The sequence below is a fragment of the Hippocampus guttulatus genome, chromosome 2, assembly GCF_054856545.1.
Source record: "Hippocampus guttulatus isolate MCC_2025c chromosome 2, RoL_Hgut_1.0, whole genome shotgun sequence".
NCBI lineage: Eukaryota > Metazoa > Chordata > Actinopteri > Syngnathiformes > Syngnathidae > Hippocampus > Hippocampus guttulatus.
In genome coordinates, this window is record NC_141262.1 from 5,495,548 (window position 1) to 5,522,270 (window position 26,723).

The 26,723-nt window shown below is 43.6% G+C and overlaps 4 protein-coding genes across 6 annotated transcripts; 3 read left to right on the forward strand and 1 right to left on the reverse strand.

Annotated features, from left to right (window-relative positions):
* Positions 1–155: 155 nt before the first annotated feature.
* Positions 156–11,611, forward strand: mcm7 (minichromosome maintenance complex component 7). 2 transcript variants are annotated; one of them, XM_086132668.1, is made up of 15 exons: positions 156–339; positions 1,930–2,009; positions 3,281–3,445; positions 3,520–3,644; positions 4,110–4,290; positions 4,368–4,505; positions 4,880–5,029; positions 5,120–5,234; positions 5,323–5,454; positions 6,149–6,232; positions 6,319–6,530; positions 6,603–6,868; positions 7,961–8,129; positions 10,739–10,848; positions 11,186–11,611. In XM_086132668.1, the coding sequence occupies exons 1-15, from the start codon at positions 309–311 to the stop codon at positions 11,400–11,402; spliced, it is 2,175 nt and encodes a 724-aa protein (XP_085988794.1). In that variant the 5' UTR covers positions 156–308; the 3' UTR covers positions 11,403–11,611. The 2 variants fall into 2 exon arrangements, with proteins under 2 accessions (XP_085988794.1, XP_085988801.1); XM_086132675.1 differs by lacking the exon at positions 156–339 and adding an exon at positions 1,308–1,461.
* Positions 11,612–14,517: 2,906 nt separating this feature from the next.
* On the forward strand, positions 14,518–16,760 carry and4 (actinodin4). Its single transcript, XM_086106040.1, has 4 exons — positions 14,518–14,632; positions 14,722–14,766; positions 14,845–15,005; positions 15,996–16,760. The coding sequence occupies exons 1-4, from the start codon at positions 14,518–14,520 to the stop codon at positions 16,758–16,760; spliced, it is 1,086 nt and encodes a 361-aa protein (XP_085962166.1).
* A 1,598-nt stretch (positions 16,761–18,358) lies between these two features.
* Positions 18,359–22,459, reverse strand: cops6 (COP9 signalosome subunit 6). The gene is made up of 10 exons (XM_086132687.1): positions 22,396–22,459; positions 21,857–21,982; positions 21,657–21,788; positions 21,361–21,449; positions 21,217–21,279; positions 20,875–20,922; positions 20,666–20,780; positions 20,496–20,588; positions 18,861–18,961; positions 18,359–18,758 (listed from the first exon to the last, which is right to left on the reverse strand). Exons 1-10 carry the CDS (start codon positions 22,457–22,459, stop codon positions 18,618–18,620), a joined length of 972 nt encoding a protein of 323 aa, XP_085988813.1. The 3' UTR covers positions 18,359–18,617.
* Positions 22,460–22,598: 139 nt separating this feature from the next.
* LOC147208300 (F-box/LRR-repeat protein 12) lies at positions 22,599–26,614 on the forward strand. Of its 2 annotated transcripts, none has more exons than XM_086132702.1 (3): positions 22,599–22,848; positions 22,943–23,045; positions 24,271–26,614. In XM_086132702.1, exons 1-3 carry the CDS (start codon positions 22,748–22,750, stop codon positions 25,324–25,326), a joined length of 1,260 nt encoding a protein of 419 aa, XP_085988828.1. In that variant the 5' UTR covers positions 22,599–22,747; the 3' UTR covers positions 25,327–26,614. The 2 variants fall into 2 exon arrangements, with proteins under 2 accessions (XP_085988828.1, XP_085988836.1); XM_086132710.1 differs by having other exon boundaries at positions 22,970–23,045.
* Positions 26,615–26,723: the final 109 nt, after the last annotated feature.

The following is a 26,723-nucleotide window of genomic DNA, read 5'->3' on the forward strand; positions in this document are numbered from 1 at the left end:
TTGTATAAAACCCAATCGTCGCCTTTCGCGCCATTCGCAACGAGAAGGAAGTGGGTTGGGTCACGTGACGCCCTGTGACAGAGCGGCTTTCCCGCCACGGAGAAGGCCCGCCTCTTCCGCGCTCAAACCTCCGACGCGATTGGCCAACGACGACGTCAGACTCGCGCCACTTCTCAGCGGCGAGCTCGAGAGGACAACCAGCGACTTTCCGGCCAACAGCAACGCGGTCACTCGGTGCGAGACAAAACGACTGATTTGGAACGCACGACGTGCAGGATTTGTGCAACTAAGTCCACTCGGCAGCAGACATGGCGCGCAAAGATTACGCGGCGGAGAAAGGTAGGAGTCGCTTAGCAGCCGCATGGCTGCAACAGGTTGGCCTAGACAATTCCGAGAAACCCATTCGCTTTTAAGACTTGTGAACAAAATGGAGTTCATCCAAGATTCCTATGCAAACGCGTGTTTGCTTTGGTAGCGACAATAGTGTGTTATACCCAGTCCCCGTACGTACAGTAGGCGTGAGATGCTAAAAAAAGTGTATTGTAAAATGAGTGAGTGGTCCAAAAATTACCGAATGAATCTTTTTGAAGTTGTTCAAACTTGGCGACCACCACCAGTACGTTTAGGAGCCGGACTTCGTTGGTGATGTGGTGGGGGTTGTGACTGCTCTGTGACCCGGATGAGGCCAAGGGAACAAAGGGAGCAGCCGTTCAAGCAAGCACATGTCCAGCCCCTCTGGAGTCACTTGCCACTAAGTTAATAGTCGGCCAGTGTAACTCTCCTTTCTGCTACACAGTTTCGCAATATGCGAGATGACGAAATTGTTTGGCTAACACGTATTAACCTATTTAAAAAAAAAAAAAGCATATTCCGATTCGTTAGCACGCTCGACTACTCATACTGTTGAAAGTTGACCAACTTTTAAGTCAAATTTCTGGTTGGGTAATTCTACGCACACGTAACCACGCGAGTCTGCATGTATGTCACAACATATGCAGTAGATGTTTTAGTCTTTGGCTGGAAGTTGAAAGACTCACTTTTAGCCAAATTTCCTGGCCAAATTTTCAGCCTAACTAAGCACCCCAGACGGCGTATCAATCCAGCGGTTGACTTATCAATTCAAGGTTTTCCTTAGCTTTTCATTTCACTAGTACAGACGTTATAACTGATTCAAATGTTGGTTATGTTTGTTGAGACAATAAACAAATAAAACAAGACAATGATCATTGTTGAATTGTAAACGGCGGCGGCACTATTTTTTTTCTCGCGGAACATCCGCGTAGGGATACCGGCGGTGACGATCCGCCAAAGCCATGTGCTGCTTTGTTTACAAAAACATCGTCCGGCTCAGAAACGCCGAAGCTGCGCGGCGAGATCCAAACCATGTCGTCAAAGCGAGCGAGGCGCTTCCGTTCTTGGCTCCCGTGCTCGTTGACGCTCTCTTGTGACGCGGGACTCAAGGTTTGTTTGTACTTGTGGCGCTTTGAAGAAGTGCGGACTGTTTTTTTTGCCCACCCCCAAAAAACATGGACCCTGAAGTGAGCGCGCGTGCTGTGTATTGCCATCCTCATCCGGAAGCCGATTCTTAGCCTAACCACTGTTATTTAACCTCGAAACCTACAAGAAAAGAAGGCTTTTCCGTTTTTGTCCCTTCGGTGGTAGTTTTCAGAGGCACTAAATGTGATAGTGACTCATCGAGAACACAGGATGCCATGTTACTCAACAAAGAGGCGGGAGGTCTTGTGTCGCAGAACAACAAATTAGCCCAGCGTGCAGGCCAACTGCAGCTTCTCATCAACATCTTTAGGCGCTCCACTTTCATCGTAATACCATCCGCACGTGAAAAAAAAAAATCTGCGTGTGTATGTGTGCTCACGCTCGTGTTTGTGACTTTATTGTGTGTAATGAAAACACAACGTTCCTTTACAGATAAATGCAAGAGATTCCTGCAGGAGTTTTACTCTGAGGATGACAATGGGAAGAAGGTGTTCAAATACGGTGCACAACTTGTGAGTACACGTTGTAATATTACGAAACATTTCAAAGAAATAGTGAAAGGTTGTCTCGTGAGTCGAAAGTAGCGTTAAAACATTTTGAATAGAAAATATTGCTTTTAATTTGGAAAACACTGATCAACATCTTTGATTTTATGACATGTTGCAGATCAGTAACTGAATCATAATAAAATACTGTTTTCTGTACTGTCAATTTTAAATCTTCATTTTTTCATTTTTAATCAAAGAAAATGGAAATGAAAACGTTTTTAAAAATCTGATGAATCAACCTATCTGCCGCTATCGAACATCTTGGTATTCAGATATCCTATTGAAAATGATATCACGCATTAGAGTATCATGATTAAAAACATATTGGCTTGATTAAATAACAATCATAAAACCAATGGTAAATTACACATTTACCTTAAGGCCATTTAATACCAATTGCTTTTTAAAGTACCTTTTTTTTTTTTAAAACTTGAATTGGGCTGTCTAAAACAGCACATTTGCGTAAGGCTGGTTCATTAAGACATTGATCAGAAGCAACTACAAATGTCAGCCTCAAAGTTTTCTTTTTCTTCTCTTAAACTGCCTCTGAGAAGCAGTCCAGTAGTCTTGCCAGGCCATTTCGGACACTTGCCTAGTTGCTAGTCATCAGCCGCAAAGGCTGGTAACAGGTGTTGTATTATCCAATGTCGGCGTATTTAATTTGATTTTTTTTTTTCAGCGCCCTTAATTGGCCATTGAGTATGATTTCAGGATAATGTTGGTGACAACAGTTAGTGAAGGCAAGTAAACTTTACTGGCCTCTCCAATCGGGAGTCAAGTCAGCTGCCCTGCCACCACGATATACCAGGAACAACATCAAAATAAAAGCATGTCAGGGCATTGGATGTCCATGTATAATTTGGAATGCTTTTATGTTGAAGTTGACCTTCTCACTGCTGTGGCAGTGTGTTGTCGTTATCCAGAGCATGAACAATTACTGCTGAGACTGGTTTGACTTGTTTTTCTGACGATGCACATCAAATAAACGGGTACCTGAGGTCGATAAAAAAAAATTCCCTGAATTATTTGTAAAATTGAGGTGCTGGAATTACAGGGGGGGGGGCATTTCACACCAAGTTAACAAATTAATTGATGATTAAAGTAATCGTTAGTTCCAGCCACAATACCACTTTATAATGACAAAAATAATCATATTTGATATAATTGGCTGAAAAATGTAAAACAATGCTTGTGAAGATTTGTGTTATTGTCACTAATTGTTCATGTGCCTCCAGGTGGCTCTGGCTCACCGAGAGCAAGTGTCTCTCTATGTGGACCTGGACGATGTGGCTGAGGAAGACCCCGAACTGGTGGAGAGTATCTGTGAAAACGGCAAGCGCTACACAAGCCTCTTTGCCGACGCCGTGCACGAACTACTGCCCTCGTACAAAGAACGAGATGTGAGCAGAACCAGTGGAGCCAACTGGGTCCATGTTTATTAATAGGAGGCATACTAACGAAATGTTGTGTACAGATTGTGGCCAAGGATGCGCTGGATGTGTACATTGAGCACCGGCTGATGATGGAACAGCGATCACGTGACCCAGCTGACACTCGTGACGCTCGCAACCAGTACCCGGCGGAGCTCATGAGAAGATTGTATGTTTCACAGCTAATACAGCGCACCCTCAAAAGTACAACTTAATCTGAATTTCTTTGAGCGTGTCGTCATCCAAAAGGGAAAAATGCACATGATACACTTAATTAGTTTACCCTCGGAAAACAAATAACCATTTTAACGTTTGGGTCATCGGCTGATGGACGGATGTCTCTCCACTCAGAACTCGAATGGTGTTTTCTCATTTGTATTTTCCAGCAAAATTGACATATTTGCCTAAAGTGGCTGATGCACCGGTGAACATTACCGTGGGTATGTCTTTGCATTGGGAAACCAGAGCGGTGTACTTTGTTTTATTGGTCTTGCCAAATTGTTTTCTAATACCTTAAGGGATTTGAATTTGGATAGTCCGCTGTATTGTTAAGTCCAAAAGTCACAATGTAATCAAATGAGCGTTTTGTATGAATATATTTTTGCCCCCCCCCCCCCCCCCCCCCCCGCCCCAGCGAGCTCTACTTCAAGCCCCCCAGCACAGCAAAACCAAAAGTGGTGCGCGACGTGCGGGCAGACAGCATTGGGCACCTGGTGACCGTCAGAGGCATCGTGACCCGGGCCACTGAGGTCAAGCCCATGATGGCGGTAGCTACCTACACGTGCGACCAGTGCGGCGCAGAGACGTATCAACCGGTATGACCCGCCCTCTGCGGATTTTAGAATTGACAATAAGACACATCTCCGTTCATCGTGGCCTTGTTCACCTCCAGATCCAGTCGTCGTCCTTCATGCCACTCGTCATGTGTCCCAGCCAAGAGTGCACCACCAACAAATCTGGCGGTCGCCTCTACCTGCAGACAAGAGGTTCCAAGTTTGTCAAATTCCAGGAGCTTCGGATTCAGGAGCATGTAAGGAGATTTTCTTCAATGTGACGTCAGCAGTGTCTTCCTTTTTCTCAACTCAACTGTATTCATAGAGCAAGTAGACCTACAGAGCGGACTGATAATAGTTTGGGATTTTTCATCCTAGTTTTATTTCGTTTTGAGTTTAGTTTTTTATTTAATTTAGTTGTTTTTAATGAGTTTTGAGAGCAGGTTTGTTCATTTTTGTTTATCTTGAAATTGCTTTGTTTTAGTTTCGGTTTTATCATTGATATTACATTTTTAATATATGGTATAATATTTGTCGAATGCAAGACTAAAAAAAACAAATTGTCAGAATAAGTATTGGGGTTTTTTCGATAACAGTTGAGTTCATTAGTCTTTGTTAACTATAATAACAGAGTGACCAGGTGCCCGTTGGTAACATCCCGAGAAGTATGTCTGTATACGCACGGGGTGAAAACACACGACTTGCACAACCAGGTGACCACGTGGCCATCACGGGAATCTTCCTGCCACTTCTGCGCACCGGCTTCAGACAGGCGACGCAGGTACAATGGGCGCTGTCATCAATTCCGACATTCTCTTTGAGCCAGTCAAAAGTCAGTGTCCCATTTTTTCCGAATGTATTTTGTCCTTAGGGTCTTCTGTCAGAGACTTTCATGGAAGCTCATGCCATCACACTCATGAACAAGACCGAGGACGATGAGTTAGGAAACGAGGAGTTGACTGAGGAAGAGCTGCGCAGCATCACCGGTAAACGCATCGCATCTTCTCGGTGTGATGCCACGCGTTACTGGCGCGGCAGCGGGGGCATGACGCGTGTTGTTGTCTTTGTTTGTAGAAGAAGGGTTTTACGAGAAACTGGCCGGATCGATCGCGCCAGAGATTTACGGCCATGAGGATGTGAAGAAGGCTCTGCTCCTGCTGCTGGTCGGAGGTGTGCAACAAGCTCCTAAAGGCATGAAGATCCGAGGCGAGTCAAGTGTGGTACAGCGGCTCCATCTACTGCTTTGCAGACTATTCAGTTGCATTTAACTTTGAAGTTGAAGACGATACATTTGCATTTCATCTTCGGTAACTGTGGATTCGTTTTTAAACGGGGAAACCTGGCACTAAAATAACAAGGGCCCGGGGGCCATCGCTTGAATCTATCGGGCCGCCCGAAGTTCACAGATGCTGGCGACAACCGCTCAATTAACACCTTGCGTTTATATATAAAATCCATTTTTTCAAGTTTTATCCACATAAATTGATCAACTCTGTGATGTGTTTAACTGCGCTGAAAACATTTTGCCCCTCTGGTAAGTACTTCCATGTGAAATGGCTGAAACACATGCCCAGAAAATGTCAAATTAAGTGTTTGCTGGAATTTTGCAGTGCAATTTTTTTATCCCCATAGTATGGATATTTTAAAAAGTGGTAACATTTTCTTACAGGCTGATATAATGCAGTAGATAAAGACGCTTTATACGCTCATTGAAACGCACATGAATATACATGGCCAGTACCGTGTCTCGCAGGGCCACCACATGTCTCATGCCTTCATGACGGTTCATAATTTTTATGCTAAAAACACCACCTTAAGACTTAGTATGGCATCTGTCAGATTATTTTCCTCTTTGTGTAATGTTACATTTCATGACGCTCTTCCGATCATATCCTCTAAGGTAACATCAACATCTGCTTAATGGGAGATCCTGGAGTGGCCAAGTCCCAGCTCTTGTCCTACATTGACCGCCTGGCTCCTCGTAGTGAGTACACAATATCGTTTTGAATTTGTTTTGTGGCCACACAAATATCACACGTGTACATCTGTAACCCTCACCGTCGTTCTCAGGCCAGTACACGACAGGCCGAGGCTCGTCGGGCGTGGGCTTGACGGCAGCTGTGATGCGAGACCCCCTAACGGGTGAGATGACCCTGGAAGGTGGCGCCCTCGTGCTGGCTGATCTGGGCGTGTGCTGCATCGACGAGTTTGACAAGATGGCCGACGCCGACCGCACGGCCATCCATGAAGTGATGGAGCAACAGACCATCTCGATTGCCAAGGTGAACACTTTTTTTACAATTTCTCTTTGATGTTTTTGAGAAGTCCTAACGCCTGACCAACCAACCGAACAGGCTGGCATCATGACCTCCTTGAACGCCCGCTGCTCCATCCTGGCCGCCGCCAACCCGGCGTACGGCCGATACAACCCCAAGAAGAGCATCGAGCAGAACATAGAGCTGCCGGCCGCACTGCTGTCACGTTTTGACCTGCTCTGGCTCATCCAGGACAAGCCGGATGCCGATGCCGACCTGCGTCTGGCCCAGCACATCACCTACGTACACCAGCACTGCCGCCAACCTCCCACGCACTTCACCCCCATCGACATGAAGCTCATGAGGTGTGTGTGTGGGGGGGGGGGGGGGGACTTGCTTGGCGGTGTTGTATGACATCCCGGGCTGCCACAAACACTTTTATTAATCAATTCATCTGGGTTTTTTTTTTACCCATTTATTCTCACCCCACTCGTACAAAGAAATAAAATAAAAAATATGGAATCAAATTGGCATTGCGGAAAATGCAGAAATTGTAATTGGGTGACTGGCTTACAGTTCCCATTTTAGAAAATGGCCAATTTTGATCAGAAAAGCTCTTCAGAGATTTAATTTGTGAAATTTTCCTTTTAATATTAAAACATAACATCACAGTTGTATCTTGGGGAGGGGGCTATTTTCCAATATCTTTTTCTTTTATTAGAAAGTGAGAATTTTACCTCCCATCTTTGAATCTAAAAAATGGCTCTTTTTCAAATCGAAAGAAAAAAAATCAAAAGGCACATGTAGCCAGAATGAACAATTATGGATTTAAAAAAAAAGGTCTAAGCAATACTAATACTGTTCGGCATGTACGCAAGTGGTTGTGTCTCCAGGTAACTGTGTGCTTAGGAAAGCGTTTGGTGTGAGGATTGTTTTCATGCACAGTCTAATCCAGAGGTGGGCAAACTACGGCCCGCTGGCCGAATCCGGCCCGTTGGTCCTTTTAATCCGGCCCGCCGAAGGTTGGTCCACAATTAAGGTTCGATGTGAATGATTGCATTCATTTCAATTGGACTTGTAATGACAGGCATTTCACCGCCAGGTGGCGCATTGACTTGAAGTTGCAGAACGCGGGGGGGGGGGGGGTCTTTTCGACCACCTCTGTATCGCTCTACTTCTACTGGTCTGATCACAACCCATCTGCAGCGATGCACAGGCTAAAATAGGTCATCAACAACACTGTCGTCATTTAAAAAAGTATATTAATACAGTACTTTCATGCTTTTGTTCTGTTGATGATTGATATGGACTGTCAACAAATGCAGTTTTTTTTTTTAATGTACCATAGCTCGTGCTGACCTGGCCCTTCTGTCAAATTTTAAGAGTCACTGTGGCCCCCGAGCCAAAAAGTTTGCCCACCCCTGGTCTAATCTGTATATTTGTTGAATTCCTCACAGACGTTACATTTCCGTGTGTAAGAAGAAGCAGCCAGTGGTGCCCGGCTCGCTGGCAGATTACATCACCGCCGCGTATGTGGAGATGAGAAAGGAGGCGCGGGTCAGCAAAGACACAACCTTCACCTCGGCCCGCACCCTCCTCTCCATCCTCCGCCTCGCTACCGCGCTGGTGAGAACACTGTTGGCGAAACATTGGTTACTGGAGGTCCACTTTTGCGATGGTTCCGTGTATATTGAGGATAATTATGCATGCTTAGTTAGCACCCTGTGTTTTTAAGTTGTATTTCGTGGCTACAAGGGGCTTTCGCATACATTTAATGTAATTCTGACAACGGCAGAGTTTAGTCATGACTTTGGACTTGAATACAAATTGGTTATATCTCCACCGCAGGAATAGAACTCGGCCCCTTGTTTAAGTGGGGTTGAACGATTTTGACAAATAATTCAAGATTGCAATTTATTTAATGTGCACTTATTTTTTTAAGTTGTTCTTCTTGTTCAATTTTTTTAACACAAGCAGTAAATGAATATTTATTACACTGACCACTATCAGATTTACGAGCCATAAATGTTTTGGTGTTATAGGTTAGACATACGCAAAACAATACTTAATATAAATAATACACATTGACTTCATAGCTTCATGAAACATGTGGAATGCACTTAAGCACTGAACTTATATTTGCCATGTGCTTCGTAAGGTTACAGTTGTTTAAAGCATGTAAGTGGGGTACAACTTTTTTTTTTTTTTTTTTTTGGCTTCTAAATTGTCATCTGAAGCCTGGAACGTTTCTTTGCGAAGAACCGAGTTTCGCTGTACACTTGACAATTCAATTGTTTTAATCGGTGGTTTGGTGTGAGCTAAAGTGCTTACAGTGCAGGTAGTGATAAATAGCCAATCTACTGCGCCGTGAGCACTTGTTTCCCACACTGGACAAAAACAAATGTCCTGTAATATCCCGGCGATGCTTTCATGTTTGGATTGCCTCTGGCTGCAAAAAGTGCTGTTTGTGCAGGTAGCGTGATGGGGGACCCTACTGCAAAAGCAGCACTTACTGCAGCTGGGCGGCAGTTTGCCGCACGTGTCTGTACACCAGGGGTCAGACTTCCTCCATTCCCCAAGACATTGAACTTCAGCGAGGGTCCTAACACGCCCAGCTTTGCAGGGTGGGCAGTCAGCCAGTGTGCCAGCTGTGCAAACCCATGCAAAACTGAGCGTGTGGGGGAAGTGACGTCATAACCCCGTTGTGACCTACCGAGAGGCTAGCTGGTGTTGAGAGGCGGAGACTCGGGCAATTGCCGGCCATCCCAGAGGGCATTGCACTTGTCTCGGTCTGACAGTGCCGGCACAGCGCAGCTGACGTCGAGACGCTCCACTAAGTCAAAGAGTTCCATAATGACCCACGTCTGATTTTGTTCGGTTTGCAAAATGCCGGTTTGTTCCCGTCTTGAACTGTCACCATTATAAATAATACACTGTATCCTACTGTATCTCCTTTTCTACATGAACGTAGGTATAAAATTGAAATCGACCGCTCAAATGCAGAATGAAACACAGTTGTCTAATCAGTGGGTATTAAAACAGTCCAAACTTTTACTTGACTTAACATCACTCGTGTAACACGTAGTCCTCCAAATAATTGAATACTCCGTGGGTAAATAGTTTGTGCCGAACGCCTGATTTATTCTTTGGAAAGTTGAGTGTGACGTCAAATAGACACAAAAAATTGGAATGTGCAACTTGAACAATGCCATATTTTTTGGGCCCCAGGGCGCTCAAAATCCTTACGTTTGCTCAAAAACCGACCGTGCGCCTTGTAATTACCCTGACGTGTGTTTGCATTCTCATTCTCCTCCACATCCAATTGTTAGCAGGCGCCTGTTTTCACCGTACCACAACTAGAATCGCTTCCTGTTTTCACGTTTTAAGAATGACGTGAAGTTTAGTCCCACTAGCTGGTTCGATCCAACTTGCGGCATCGTTCCAGTGTTATAATGTGGGTTAGCCAGGCTGATGTTGAGTGCTTTTATTTGTTAACAGCTGTTGAACGCTCGACCGATAGCATTCAGCATTAGCCAAAGTAACAACGCAACCGACGGTCACCAGATTGACGAGCAATGTTCAAACTTTTCTTCTCGCCCGCTCAAAGCAAACTCCCACATGGTAGCGCGGGAGGCGGAAGCAAGCGAGACATGCAGGTCTCCCCAGTATTTCATGCGCGAGCTGAACCTTGCATAATAGCGCTAAATCGTTCCATAAACGGCACGATTACATTAAGCATACGGTGCGTCGCAAATATAATGCGTATGAAAATATTTTCAAATAGACCAGTTCATTGATATTGCGGTGAATAAACCGGTGTGTTCATTGGTCTGAAAATTATGGTGTAACTTTGCCTTCCCCCGGAGGTCATTGCAAAGAAAAGTGTGCAGCATGTCAAAAATAAAAAATCCTGGGAGAAAAATTGAAAAACAAATCTGTTTATCCCGAGAAACCTTGGATTATTCACGATGGCAGCAGAGAACGTTCCTGGAGAGAAAGAGATTGCCGTTTAGTGTCCCTCTTTCTGAATCTGATCGGCAAATTATGACATGGCAACCGATTTAGCAGAAAAATGCAGAATACTTGCCGATCAGATCGGTGTGAAGTCTATGTCGCCTAAATTAAGAGATCTCTCTTCACAGAGTCCCATCCAATGTTATTGTAGTTACTGATAACAAATGAAATCGGTCAAACTGAAGGAAAAAATCTTTTCCTTCACACCTTCTCCCATACAGGCTCGCCTCCGTTTGATGGACGGCGTGGAGAAGGAGGACGTCAACGAGGCTATGAGGCTGATGGAGATGTCCAAAGATTCACTGCAAACGGACAAGTCCAGCAATGCAAGGTTTGGCGCCAACGCATGCCCAACTTTGAACAAATGCAGACATCCCGCACTTACAAGTGCCCCGCAGGTCCCCCGATCTTAAAAAAAAAAAAAAAAAAATCTTTACGAGTTTCTTGCATACCAGTTAGAGAAACCGCATGTCCTGGAGGAAGTTGTAAAGTCCTTTATGGACGAAGCAGCATGTTAAACATATTGAATTCAATGGCTCACCCTCTGCCAGGTGCTGTATGGCAAAATTAAAGTACCTTTTGGGCTCCAGTCTGACATGTCCATAGTTGCAGGTCAAATTAATTCCACGTTTTGATCTTAAGGCCGATTACTTGTGATTGGCCCACAGGACTCGGCGTCCGGCAGACGTCATCTTTTCCCTGGTGCGCGAGCTTGCCACGGAGGGCGCCGCGGGCCGTGGCGCCGCGGTGCGCATGTCGGAAGCCGAGCAGCGGTGCGTGTCGCGGGGCTTCACCCCCGCTATGTTCCAGGAGGCCCTAGAGGAGTACGAGGAGCTCAACGTGTGGCAGATCAATCAGGCTCGAACCCGCATCACCTTCGTCTGAGACGGGCAGGCGACACTCACGTCGACGCTTAACATTTTTCCGTCAACATTCTCCATTAAAAGTCGGGCCTTTCGTGTTCCCCCTTTAAAGAATTGTGCTTGTAAATAGGTCAGAACTTCAAATGTTTCTGTATATGTTTACACATTGTAATGCAACGTTATTCTTTTTTTCTGAGGCAAATCTATAATAAATTTATCATTCGCTCATTGCTTTATTGTGTGTTGATGGCACGGTAAAAACCGCTCCTCTTGACAAAATGTCTGCTTACAGGAAACGCTGCTGTGTGTGGTCTCAGCCGCCAATTATATAACATTTCCGAGCCCGTTTCAAATGCCCTGCAGCACTCTCCACCAACATGACAAAAAGACAACTGTGCTCTTTACACTCGCAATGCAAATTTTCCAATCCTACATGTTTACACAAGTGGATTTTTTTAACACACAAATTTAAACTTAAGAGTTGATGTCAACACTTTGAGTTAATGTGTTTTGAGCCTTTTGAGGACAATTGACACATTGCACTTGGCCGAGCCTGGAATCGAACCCTGCAACTCTGCACCGTGAGGAGGACGTGCTAAACTGCTAAAAAAAAAAAAAGTAAAGGGAACATGTAGCCAGCCTAATGTAACTCCAAGTGTTCCCTTTATTTTTTTTAGCAGTATAGTTATGAATTAAGGAGGGTTCAGCAACAAGTGGAATTTTTTTCTGAAACGTCATAGCTTTAAAGTATGACGCATGGTAAAATGCAAACTTTTGTCGGTCAAATTTAAAAACAATTATCAAAAGCTTGATGTGCTGGCTCAAAATGGAAGATTAAAAAAAATCGGCAACAAAATACATTTAGGGACAAATAAAACCATCTCTGATTAAAATTTGCAATTGACTGGTACTGGAATACCCTCCCCATGGAAATTAGAGCAGTTGAAATGTTTAAAACCCGAATTATGACTCATTTGTATACTCTTGCATTTAATAATACTGCGTATTGGCCTGTTTGGCTGCCGCTTCCTCTTTCCTCCCCCTCCTTCCAGATCTGGAGAGGAGTCTTGGTGACGATGACCCAATTGGATGTCACTGTACGGATTCTGCCGCGATCGATGCGGACATGATTTGCACCCATTGAGTTGCACAAGGGGCGCCGCAGTGGGCGACTGGTTAGCGCGTCCGCCTCACGGTGCGGATGTTGTCGGTTCTAATTGAGATCCGGCCTTCTTGTGTGCAGTTTACATATTCTCCCCTGACTGTGTGGGTTTTCTTCGGGTACTCTAGTTTCCCCCCCCCCCCCCAAAAAAAAACATGCATGGCAGGTTAATGGAACACTCTAAATGTTCCCTCGGTGTGACTGTGAACGTGAACGGTTGTTCGTCCACGTGTGCCCATATTTGAACTAGAACATATTTGAAAGAAAATGTTTTCCATTTATAAAGACAAAAATGGAGTTTGCCCCTTTTAGTAGCTCAGTAACACAAACAGGTGTTGCCACATGTCCAACATCTAATTAGCACCACTTTGGTGCAGACTCTCATTGTCCATAAATTTTAAATAGCATGAGGTCAACATCTTTGGATTTTTTTTTCTTCTTCATCTTGGCAAGTATATCGCGTTAGTCTGCAGCGTTTTCCCTCCCAGTTGCACTTTTCACAGCATGGGTTTGGACTTTAATGGCCTCCTTTGCACCTCGAGTTCTCTTTTACTGGCTGCTTTTTGTTTTTAATTGTTGCCACAGGCCTCGTGTTTCAAAATGTACAGTATTGACAAAAAAGGGAGGCGCGCTAGATGATTTGGTCCTCCAAATGAGGGAGGGCTCCTATTGGATAGCCGCTGCAGATTCAGGATGAACCTGACTCACTATTTAACCTGCCGGGCACAGTCCAAGCGGTGAGGACAGTTTCCTGAACCAGGTGAGCGCTTTTAAAACATCTATTGAACATCATTCACTTCTTCACTTAAATTATTACGTCATTTATTCAACAATATGTGTGTTAAAGTGTTTGTAGTTTCTAAAGCTACGTGTACAAGCTACACAGTAACAGAATACATACACTGTTCAGTTACCACATGAACAATAGAGGCTGTCGTCTACCTACTTAAGTGTTGGGGGGGGGGGGTTGGTTTTTTTTTTTAAATATTTATGACTTTTTAAAGAGAATAGAATGCTGCTGTTCATTAAACTGCATAATTTTTGTGAAAAGGTGTCATCATAACTAGATATAAAATAAACCAATATGATATAGATATAAAAAAGCTAAAAGTTGATGTTTGCTAACCATTATATGATTATAAATTTAAATTAGATTTTTAAAATCTGATCCCTCGTGAGGATAAAGCGAATCGGAAAATGGATGGATGGATGGATTCTATACTATTTATAAAAAAGGCAGAAGTTGCAGTGTCTTAACCTACAGTATATGAATTACTATGTATTTTATTAAGTACAAAGTCAGTGTTTGTGAAAATGTTATTTTAACTCTATTATATATTTTTAAAGAAGATTAGAATCTTTTGATAATATGGAAACTGAAACTAAAATGTTTATCTTCTTTATATAATTTGAATGTATTTTTTAAACCAAATATAAAGTTGCAATTTACTCACCTACATTAAATGAAACAAATCGTTTTATATTATTAATCAACATTTATGTTCCTAAATTATATTCTTTTCTGTACTGTATTTTCTAAAGAAAATCTAAAGTTGCTGTTAACTTACTCAACATTATTTAAAATAAATCATTATTTTCTCTTATTAACCGACATACATGGAAAATCAATATAGAAATAGAAAGTTGTTAAAAAGCACCCATAAGAGTAAAAAAATGCTAAGTCTAATGGGCACACTTCTTTTAATTATTTAAAAAGGAAAATTTTGCAACAGGTGGATTTTTTTTTTTGAAACATGTTATAAATTACAACAGTCAAATCTAAAAAATATTGCGGTCAAAAAAAACAAAAATATCTCCCAAAACGGATGTTTTTGAAATCCTTTTTGAGACCTTTTTGAAATCAGCGTCAAAATTATGCTTCGGAACATATAAAGCCATCTCTGATTCAAATTGTCTGTTGACCAGTGCTATTAACGGATTATTTTTCGAATACGCAGACCGTATACTACAATTGATGACATTATATATTGTTTGTTTTTCAAGTCCTTTCAATTTGTTGTTTTCAGGGGTCCAAATGATTTCCTTATTGTGTTTTTGGGGGGCACTTAGCTGTCTAACATGGCTTCCAGGTAAGTTAGGATCATTTCATGTGCATTAAAGTATCTCAAATCCAAATATGTGAATGTAAAGTATGATTTATTTTTTCTGCTTCTTGCAGGCTTTCTGGAGGCCAAATCCTTGCTTAGTGCTATCCAGCAGGAAGGTAACCTCAGCACTTGATCGCAATATCTTGATCCCGTCTTCTTGCTCTTCATCATCCTCTTCCTCACACAACAAACAGGGATGGTTCCCGTCGGCGACGTCGCCATTGATCAGCAGAGGGCCAACGACTTCCTGAGCCACTCCAGGCCCAAGAGGAACGTGGACCCCAAATGGTACCGAGGCAACCCGGACTTCCAGGCCTACTACCGCTACTACAGTAGCATCGGACACACCGAGGGGGTACCACACACACACATACACACACACACACACAAATGAGACACATTTATTGTCTATAGCAAGTTGCGGGACTACTAATGCAGATCATTCGAAGTGGGAACACAGGGTCATAGCCAGCAATTTTCAGTGGGCGGGCCGTGGTGACAAAACACCACATGAGCCAGTGGCAGACGGTGGCCACACGCACATACCTGCAACCCTCCTGTCATGAGACATCATTGTTTCTCACACCATCCACAGTCAGTCTTTCATGAAATAAAATGCACACATGTTGCTCAACACACTCATAATACCACCAGCATCAAGTCTAAATGTAAAAAAATGCCGTTGCTTGGCTTTTGTGTGCTACCTCAACGTCTACTTCTATCTCATGCACAGATTTGCTACTTCACAGCGAATCTGAGTTATCAACTGTCACCGACGGCCCGAGACCATTTATATTGTGAATATAAATGTGCGAGGTTCTGGATATCTGTGCATTTTATTTCATGACATCATGACTGTGGATGATGGTATGAAAAACCATGACTTCTCAGCCATGTCGTTTGCTTGCTATGATGTGAAAGTAATGATTTGGAGTTTGCCTGTAAGACTCAGCATTAAAACAGATTCATTTAGAGTTTTTTATCTCTCCTATTAATCTTAAATTCATCAAAATATCACGTGTCAGAGTATCAATGGGTCTCATAATGCTGCATTCGTATCAGAATGGCAGAAGAATCACAAATTTCCCCGGGATGTGGGGGTGGCCATTGTGGCTGAAAACTGAAATCCGGTAATAGGAAAACAGAAGTGAGAGCTTACTTTAGATCTGCCACTGTCATGACAATTAGCTTGATGATGCCATGTGCTTGGTAGCTCATTTTTCCCCTCTTCCTCTGGATGGCTGTAATGGCATGTTGAGAGACAGAACTTCAGCGCGTTCTTAGTATAAATTTAAATATGGGTTTAATAAAAGTGTTGAGTGACCATGCACTGTGCGTCCCTCAGCTGTATGAGATCGACAAGTTGAGGATGTTGTACCAGCAAATGAGGCACCTGGAACACACGTACGGCCCCAACGCCTCATACTTTCAGAACAAGCTGGGGCTCCCCCAAATCATGTGCGACCCCACCACGGACAAGAAATGCAAAGTTGTTGCTCCTCCTCCACCGCCAATGAAAGGTGTCCCCAAGGCCACGGAGGCGCCCGCCACCGCACCCCCTCCCCTTCCCCGCGCCCCCGCCATCGCCCAGGCGGATGTGCTCTACCTGTGCAACATCAAGGACCCCCAATGCCAACCCCACATCGTCTACCTGCCCGCCGGCGCCGTGCCCGTCCTCTGTGACCCCCGCTACCACCCGCACTGCGCTCCCCAGAAGGCTCCGCCGTCCCCCGTGCCTCAGCAGCTGCCACCGCCGCCCCCTCCCCCAAAGAATTTTGTGCCCGCGCCGGCCCCCATCCGCACATTCAAGGGAATGGAGTACGACTGCGACCCCTACTGGGACCCCGACTGCCTCATCGACCAAGCGCCGAGACCCATCAAGGGCAAAGCTATGGGACCCCCGCCCCCTCCACCTGTAAAAGTGGCGAAGGAGGAACCTGTAGAGGAGCCTGCACCTCCTCCGCCTCCCATCCAGAAGAAGGGCTTCCCCTTCCATTACTACTACCCCCATATGCCCTATGACCCCCGTGATGAACTGTATGACCCGGCCCGCTTCCAATACCCTCAACCCGAAGCACCTGCAGACGAGTCCGAAGATGAGACCAAGTGAAAACGTTCACCTTTCAAAACGATCGGACTGTGGTTGAAAACGTTGCACGTTGATGATCTTTCCAGCATTTATTAAAGGCAGTGATTCCCAACCGCATTATTGCAGGTGTGCGGTGGGAAATGATCCAGTTTCACTTGATTGATCTGAAAATTGTAATTTATATTTACTACAAACAATGTATCTTTTTTTTTTTTTTTCCATCTCTCTACGCTAGTGCCATATAGTGGCAAATGCTCTTCTACTGGATGGCAGAAGGTCCAATTAACCTGTGTGGCGGTTGATTTTCATACAACAGAATAACTTTGTGTTCAAGTGAATGGGCCCAGATTTCACACCAAGTGCATTTGTGAGGCGATAATTCATCATCATTGAAGTAAACATTTGGTGACATCTTTTGTTTGGTGGTGTGCTGTGAGATCATTCCAATATAAGGTTGGTTCAAATAAAGGTTGGGAAATACTGTTTCTGAGGCCAAGCATTCACACACACACAGTTTTTAAAACCTACCTATCCAAGCCACAGGGGAATAAAAAAAAGCGACCATACATTTTAATGGCTGGTACAGTTCCACGAGTTATTGACACTCCCCGCAAAGGTTTATAATAGCATATAAATGCCACAAGATGTACCCCGCCTACTGCCCTAAGACAGCTGGGATAGACTCCAGCATGGTTGTGACCCTCGGGAGGATAAGCAGATTAGAAAATGGATGGAGAAACTCATCATACTTTGTGACAATGTGTAAAATTTCTGTAAGATCCTGTTGTGTCGTCTTCAGAAAAAGCTCACATTTGTTGGCCCCATAGCACACTTTTGACCAGGAGGTTGAAAATAACATCAGCTGACTTGACTTGCACTGACACTTTAATCACCGGTATTACATCATGATGTGTAAAATCAGCAGTCATCTATATCGAGCGAGGGAGACATGAATGATTTGATTTGTGAACCGTGCGTGCTTTAATGTGCACTCGCTTTGACACTGCACAAAATCGAATCGGCACATGTTAGGCGATATCATCAAGTAAAGTTCAAATGTTGCTGACTCGGTCATCTTAAAGGACACCAGCTCAAAAGCAGCATTCTTCCCACGAACACAAACAAATCAGTTTTGATAAATCTTCACCATGGCCGGAAACAGAAAGGATCCGTTCATATCTATGTCAGTGTGGAAGTGTCAATTAGGGCAAGGGAGCCTTTTTACAACCAAGGTTTTGTTTTGGATCAAAATCTCACACGAGCCTTAAGGCTGCCCATCCCCGAATAAGTCAACATAATGTACGGTAATCTAATTTACTGCCGGTTGTATTTTGGCTTCTCCCCTTGAACGCCACATGGGGTCATTAAGTCGAGTTCCGCTATACATTGTAAAGGTGGGAAAACTGCTGACCTGTCCACCGGAACACCCCTGTATCCCTCGCATACGCCCCCGAACTCTCCATGAGGTCGTCAAACAGCGGGAAGGTGACTTCAAACAGCAAAGAACAATAAAATTGCTGGACTTTCCACAAGCTTGTTTAAAATAAAGAAGTAAAAAATGCAACGTTGGCGTGCTAGAAAATGCATATGGTCCTTTAAGGAGATCCAGAAGTCGTATGGAAAAACAAACAGTAAATCTTTTATTACATACAGAATGATCAAATTACAATAAAACGAGGGGGAAATAAAATATGTTCATGTCCAGTGGTAAACAAGAGCCTCTGTTTACTGGTGTCGCAAAGTGCTTTGGGCTACACTTGAAGCAGGGTTGAAAAGCTGCGGTGGCTTGAGCTGCGACTTGATGCTGACCTCCCAATAAAACAAAACAAAAAACTATCGAACAAAACAAACAAAAATATGAACTTCCATGTTGGCGCGTCAGAAGAAAAGTCCTCTCATCCTACGGCCGATGCCCTGTCGGTCGTAGAGGACGTTAAACTTATTGATGAATTGGTTCATGCTGTTGCATGACTTCGTGATGGTGCCCAAGTAGGCCATTAGGCCCACGTCGTTGCATTGCTGCGGGCAGATGCAAAATGGGTTGGGGCAGTGTTAGGAAGGTACAAGCTCGAATTTGTGGTCACAAGCAAAATAACCCGAACAAAAGCGGGAGGGTCTTACATCATAGAAGTCCGTTTTAAACTTGATCGTGCTGAGGACTGGCAATCTGTGGCACAGAGCGTTTGCTTCTCGCAGGATTTCATGGTTGAAAGGAACCTCTCCTGATAGGAAAAAATAAGTAAAACACAACATTCAAGCACTTTCAAGATTAATTTGGAAGCATTTTCAGCTAACAGCAAGGAAAGTATCCCCAAAACAGCACCGAAGTACCGAAGTAAAAAGAGGTTTAAATAAAAAAAGATTAGCTGTATACAAGGGGGGCAGGGGGGAGCTAATAAGCCTGAAGAAAGTCATATTGGGAAAAGGAATAAAAAAAAAACAAAGTGAGTGTCTTCTTAATTATTATCCCCTAAAACCATAAAATTAGCACTTACGAAATAATTGTCACACGAATGAGTAAAAAAAATTAAAGTAAAATCAAATTTCTGCCTGGCAACAAGTGATACATTTGACATGACCACAAGTGGTTTAGTCGAGTCTATTGGGGGAAAAAAAAAAGAATCTCATTTAAGTAACCAGTGAAGCCCCCCTGTTCACAGGGGAAAGGGACCAGGCCCTGCAGCGAGGAGTGAAAATCTGTGAAAAATGAGCGCCCTTCCCCCCCCCACACACACAAATTTTACATTAGGATTTGAAATTGTTTATACTGTGGATGTCACAAGAGGATCATAAAGCACCGACACCATGCCTCGAGCTCAGGAATGAGCAACTCCGGTCCTTGAGGGCCTAATAAATGTACAGAAATCCCTCGTTTAATGGGGACCAAAACCACCTGCGATAAACGAAAATCCGCAAAGTAGCGACTAATTAACATATATATATATATATATATAACAAATATAACAAATTGCCCCACGTGGGCCTTTGCACTTGAGCAGAGCGCACTAACACACACACACACACACACACACACACACACACACACACAGGCGTAATTGTTTAGACAATTAAGGATGGAGAGACCTGCTTTTGTTCTTATAAGTCTCTCTCTCTGCAACACACATACACTCACCTGCACGCCCATGCGTGCAAGCACACACACGTGCCCCACGTGGACCTTCCACTTGAGCAGAGTGCGCGCACACTAGCACGTATAGTAAACAACTCTTAGACACAGATTTTTGTGGACTTAAAAAAAAAAAAAAAAAAAATATTTTTTTTATGATTGTTTGAAAAAATCCGCGATGCACCAAAGCCGCGATAAACGAACCGCGAAATAGCGAGGGATCACTGTACATTGTGTGCAAAAACAACCACATAGCTACCATAAGCTTCATGCTAAACAGCATTAATGCTGCGGTGCGTTAACCTTCATAAAAACGGAATGACCACAAACGGTGCTGCAACATAATATTAATGCCAAACTGATGAGCTCAGAGAGGACTTGAGGGAACTCAATGAATCATTGTAAATCCCAATTGAGTTCTAGGTTAGAGGCTGTTGCTTCCAGGCAGAACTCCAAGCGGGATTCATAATATCGCCTCAGCTACAGGGTCAATGTGTGACATCAAAAAAAGTTGTCATAGAGATTGAGGAGGTATCTGCTTAATGAGGTGCCAACAAAGGAAGTGCCCAATTTAAAAGCAGAAAGAAAACAAGTCAAGCATTCTTGTTTAACTAACAAGGGCTTCTCACCAGTTTCCACTGCTTTGACATACTCCAGGATGATCTTGACGCGACTGTGCAGCATCTTGATGGCACTGTGCTGGGCGATGAGATGCTCGGCCACTGTGGCGGCAAGTATCGGGAATGGATTTCAGAAGCGGATTTCACATACGTTTCCATCGGCTCGCTCCAACTTTTACCTGTGGAGTTCTCGCCCGTGCCGGTGGCCGTCATGCGGGCGACGTGGTCGACGCCGATCCTCTCAGCCTCCTCCGTGGCCAGAGTGTAATTCAGCTCGGCGAACAACATGGTGGCCTGCATTGATGCGAGGGGAGGGAGAAAAAAAAGGGAGTGAAAACAATACAAGCTGATGGGTCCAATTTATAAGCTTATTTGAGAGGATGGGTACCTCGCCACTGATGATATCAATGACTGATTCAAAAACGCTCACAGGTAGCTGAGGAAGAAAACAAAGACAAAATGGATAGATGAGTCGGCATATTTTAGCCGCGTCGCCATCGGCCTCAAAATCATCCTTGGTCGAAATCTATTCAACACGCACATTGGCTAACAGTTAGCTAATAATTTGAGACAACAATAGCCAACTACACTCTCATTCGCTGACGCACACGTCGCTCACCAGCCCATTTTATAAGCACGCTATCTATTTCTGTTATTTCCTTTGGTAATAAATAAATACGTAAAATACAATTGCAAACCAGCCAAATTGGCGGACGAGAAAGCAACTCACATCGGTGTGTTTGGTCATCGGGTTAAGTTTGAGGAAGAGCGGACTCTCGATGATCTCACACACCTGACAGAGAAAGAAAAGAAAGTCGAGGTCACAACATGTCAAGCGTGATGGAGCGTCATTGCCTCATTCAAATGTGCCCACCTGCTTGTGAATGTGAATGTCGGACGTGTCGGGAGGGCCGCCAGTGGTGTACCAACCCAAGAACTCCATGTCTTTGAACACCTGCTTGACTGTGACATGAAAACCACATGACACGTCACTCACGATGGGAGCTCATTTTAAAAACAAAAAAAACATACCATACAACCTAAGAAGTCCGCACACAATTCCAAATCTCTTAAAAAGCATGAAAGCGTTTCACCTGTGCTTTTATTGTTATTGCAAAGTCAGCATAACGCAGACAATCTGACGCAATCGCAAAACCCAACACAACTCACACTGCTCCTCCTTGGTGTAGTAGTACTCCTTGTCAATGTTCACTTTGTCGTCCGTTGTGTGCGAGAGAAGCTCAAAGGAGTTCATCACCTCGATGTTTCGGCCCTCCTGCTTCCCGATGAGAGCGCCGATTACTGAGGAAAGAAAAGTAGTGAGCGAGACAACAACAAGAGACATGCTTGATACATAATCAGCAGCCTACCTTGCATGGGTCGTCCCTCCTGTGAACGGATGCGTATCCAATGGTCTGATATGTTGAGGATAACCAGAGGGTGCAAGGCCACCGAGATGCTGCCAGTCATCCCGGAGGCCATGACACTGGGACTGGCTACAGATGCAGAGAGACAAGCTAAACATCCACAAGTTCATTTCTCAACAGGTACACATTTTGGTCACAAGATGAGATTTTGTATTTTCCATCGCATCCACAGAAGAATAACATGCTTGCACGGGATTTGGGGAACTGTTACTAAGTTTAAATTACCACCTATAGATGCGCAATGACACTGATTGAACATAATAAACATCCGGGGAAAGGGAACCTCGCCTCAAACTAGTTCATGTGTTGACAGCTTTACAGCACAGCCGCTTGTGTCAGCAAACTCGCAACGAGAGCGCTAACCTCGCGTTTCGTAACCGGAGAGAGACATCTATAAGTTTAAGATGTGAACGCAACAAATTGCGATCGTAATCATAGCACTATAGGAGGAAAAGTAATTGAATAAGTGCCAAAAGACTCGCCTGCCCCGTCCACTTCCATTCCTCCTCCGTTGCTGGTCGCCATCTTGTCCGGTGAACGGCGCATGCGTGATGTGGGATGTAAGGATTGTAGCTAGCGTAACTGGAAGGGTTGAAAAAAATTGTAGATATATAACACTTATTTGTTCAAAAAATATGAATCAGTTTTATTTTTATATAATATGTATATAATAGTATAATGTGGTTTTAAAAAAACATTAACGTCGACTAATTTACACCAGGCCGTGTCAAGTTGATGTTTCTGGCGGAGTATTCATCAGGGAGCACCTGATGTGCTCAACATATTTAGTCCGCGCTCAAAAAAGAAAAAGGTGTTAACGGTTTTGTTTCTATAATGGATGAATTTCCAGGGTGCAACCTCGACTACCTTCCAGAAAACATTTTAATTGACGTGCTGTCATATTTGAGCGTGCGCGAGCTTGTTAGAGCTGGGAGGTGAGAGCGAGTGGACTGATCTCCAAAAATAAAGCCTGCCCTTTGTCATTTTGTGTGGAATATTTACCCGTGATTCTTGCCACATGGTTTAAAGCTGTGTGGTGTTGAAATGTCCTTTCAGAGTGTGTAAGAGATGGAGACGCCTTGTAAAGGATCAAAAACTGTGGAGACTTGTCGACTTGACAGCGTGGAAAGGGGTAAGAAAACTGGAGCAATACATCTTCACCTCTAGTCCTTTTGTGGTCTATAAATGAAATCTAAAAATAAACCGGCCTTTTTCTGCATTGAGCTTTGTGTACGTACTGACGGACTATTCTAAAATGAAAAGCAGAGTGGATTTTCGACACTTTATTTACCTCGTCTTGTCGTGCAATTATTTAATGGTTGTGTCTGAGCGAATATTGAAAGAATATAATGTGTTGGAAAGTGTGTGGAATGTGTTGGAAAGGCAGCATCTCCCGGAGTTTGGTGGATGCAACAGCAAAGGCTCCCATGAATTTCTCAACTCACCTCAAATGTATTCATAGAGCACTTTCAAACCACCACCGCAACATACAAAGTTCTGTGCATTGAGCAAAACTTGTTCATACAACAACAGACGGTTAAAACAATAAATAATAATATATACAAACTGTAAAAAATATGAAAACGAAACCAATTCCAAAGCCAAAGACTAAAAATGTGTTTTACGACGAGTTTTGAGGATTGGTAGAGAAGGGGCTTGCCTCAAGTTTAGTAGGAGGTTATTTTCATCTAACCTTGGGGTATATCAGAGAAAAGCCATACATGATCTTGAATGTGATGGGCTAATTATGAACAAAGGTTATTAGAGTTAATGAAATCTATTGAAAAAAAAACATTTTCATTCACTAAATAAGATAAAAATGAGACTTAAAATAACTAACTGAAAGTACATTTTACACCACACTAAATTTAAATTTTATTCGATTAATCCCACATTAATTTGTGATTTATTTTCAATGTACAGTATTTATTTTGGTATGGATGTAGAGAAGAAAGACCGTTAAACAGTCGTTTGGGACTTGTAATTTACTTTAATTTATTTATTTGGTGACCTATTTATAGTGCCCTCCACAAATATTCCATATAAAAAAAAAACAAATACTAAAATTAATAAAGTAAAATGAAGCATTTTTTAAAAAGTGACAAATAAATATTTAACACACCTGATTTAAAACTGTCTTTTAAAGAAACGGAAGTCAAAACAAAATCCCAAACTATTCAAAACCTGTTCTGCCATTGTTTTTTTATTTTTCTATTCGCTCCATACATGTTGTGTAGGTCAATGGCGGAAAACGTTTTGAAATGTTTTGTCTTTGTCTCATTGATTTGAATCACAAAAAACCTGACATTTGAACAAGGATGTAGACTTTAAATCTGCCCTCTCTCTCTCTCAAAAAGATGACGTCCCGTATCTTGTGGGTCCTTCTGCGTCAGTATCTCGGTTGTGGACTACGGTACTTACGACTGCGTGGTTTGCTCCTCTCCGTCCGAGGTGGCACTTTCCTCTCTGAGGCTTGGCTCAAAGCTCTGTCCACAAAGTGCCCTCGCCTGAGCAAGCTCTATCTTCTGCATGCGGACTTGAGAAGCCTGCCCAGTTGCCAGCTCTTGCCGCCATCCTTGAAGGTGCTGGAGCTGCAAGGCTGTGAGCTGCCTCATGGTTTCTTCAAGCAGGACGTTCCTGCTTCACCTCAAGAGAACACGCAGGCGACTTCCAGCATTAAGCAGAAACAAGGAGCAAGACACAGTGCGCCATCGGGGATTTCGATTGAATGTTTAATCCTCAACAGCGTTCCCTCTTTTAAGGACCAGCACCTGCAAAGTCTGACATCATGGGAGAGGCTCAGTCGACTGGAGTTATGCGACACGTTTCACGTGACTGCAAATGGACTCCGAGGCTGTGCCGCCAAGGAAGGTGTTTGCGGCTTGGAAGGTCTATTCCGGCTTAAGTTTCTGGAAATGAGCATCACCACGCGGCAGGGCTACCAGAGGCCAATGGCCTCCTTAGGCTTGGAAACAGGATGGCTTGGACTTGAGGAGCTGAGCCTCGGCGGTAAGGAGGTGGCGCCAGGGTTCCCCTATGCCAGCCGCCTGAAGGACCTGAAGCGCCTCTACCTGAAGGCCTGCACTCTCGACGAGTTGCAGGTTGTGCACAACTGCAAGATGCTGCGTGGTCTCCCCGGCTTCCTCAGATTGGAGTTTTTGGATGTGGTCTTCCAGCCGCGCCGTTGCTCACCTGAGGCAGCGGCTGGTGGCGAGGGGGAGCAGGTGCAGGAGGGCGAGGAGGAGGCCGCCGACGCTGATCACGGCGACAACGGCAACAATGACAACAAACCGGATAAACTGATCCAAAATTTGCGTCGCTTGCTGGCAGTTATGCTGCCGTGCTGCACACTGGCCTTTAACAATTGCTCTGTTCAACACAATTCAAATCTCGGTTCAAATTTATTTATATAGCGCTTTCACAAATGCCGCAGCTCTAACAAAACCGCTGTACACAAAACAATAATGATAATTCAATCATGAATAACCAAACAAAATTCTCTCCGATCAAAATACACCATATCTCCATTCGGGATCATAAATAAAATCATCAATAAAAATCATACCGCAACGTTATTTAAATTTGCTTCAAACTGAGTTTAAATTTTAATTAAACCAGCAAATTTAGTTTTCTGACAGCCGATGATTTGACCATAGGCCAGTAAAACACACACACACACACAAAATTGGCTTGATTCTCCTGTCCTGTACAGTAGTCTGTTGGTTCAATTTACCTTTTAGCGCTGACTCTCATCCTACTCCATATCCCCTCCGTCATGCATTTGGTTCCATTTTGGGGATGAAACTCCTTGTGGTCCCGCTCCCCACAGCCATACCATCACAGACACAAAACGGCCTCTCCTCCAATGAATGTCCTGGCCCAAAAACAATCCACAACGGCTTGACATGACGCACAATGAAATTAAAGAGAAAAATTAGCAGAGCTCTTGTAATGGGCTGGGAATTTAAAGGGGTCATATTTCCCCATTGCGTCTTATTTGATCTCACCCAGATCAAAGTTGCTCAGAGGCGGGTGGATTAAGTCCATCCATCCAATATGACAAATGAATCATAGCACTGCTTAATTTACTGTAATTTCTGACGAATAGAATGAAAAATATTCAGTTTTTGTTCGCACTGTGTTTATTGAATGGCCATTGTGCTGCTCTTTCTGATGTGCTCGTCCTGGCCGCCGGAGGCTGTATATGACAGAAAGACACACATACCGCTACTTGACAAACGCCCTACTGAATGTTAAGAATGTCTTCTAAGTGAGTGAGTGGTTATATGTGTGTGGTCTTTTTAGACTTGGGCTGTCAGATCTTTGTATATACAGTATGAGTCTTTTAAAACACACATGCAGATGTTCTTTAATTTGATCTGACATTCATTGTAGTCTCTGTTTATTTCTAACATCCAATGATGATTTAACTCCTAACATACAGTGAAGATGAATTCAACTTTGAGTGCACAAGTTCTGTTCTGTTAAAGATCTTTGACAACTACACAAATCCACTGTATATTTCAGAAGTCCACAAAACCATCATGAAGGCTAGACGTCATTTGTGGTTTGCCAAATGAAATTCATATAAATGTTTGAACCCTGAAGGCAACACACAAATGCAGTACTGTATTTTAAAAGATAACATGAAATGCCATGTTTTTGTTCCCTGCCTTAAATAAAAGTGGCACTTGATGTGAACTTTTTCAGGCATGGGCATCATTTTTATGTGTGCGTGTGTGTGACACACACTGTGCGTTTTTTGGGGGGGAGCTAACAGACATTTTGTTCACATGTCAAATCAGTGGCA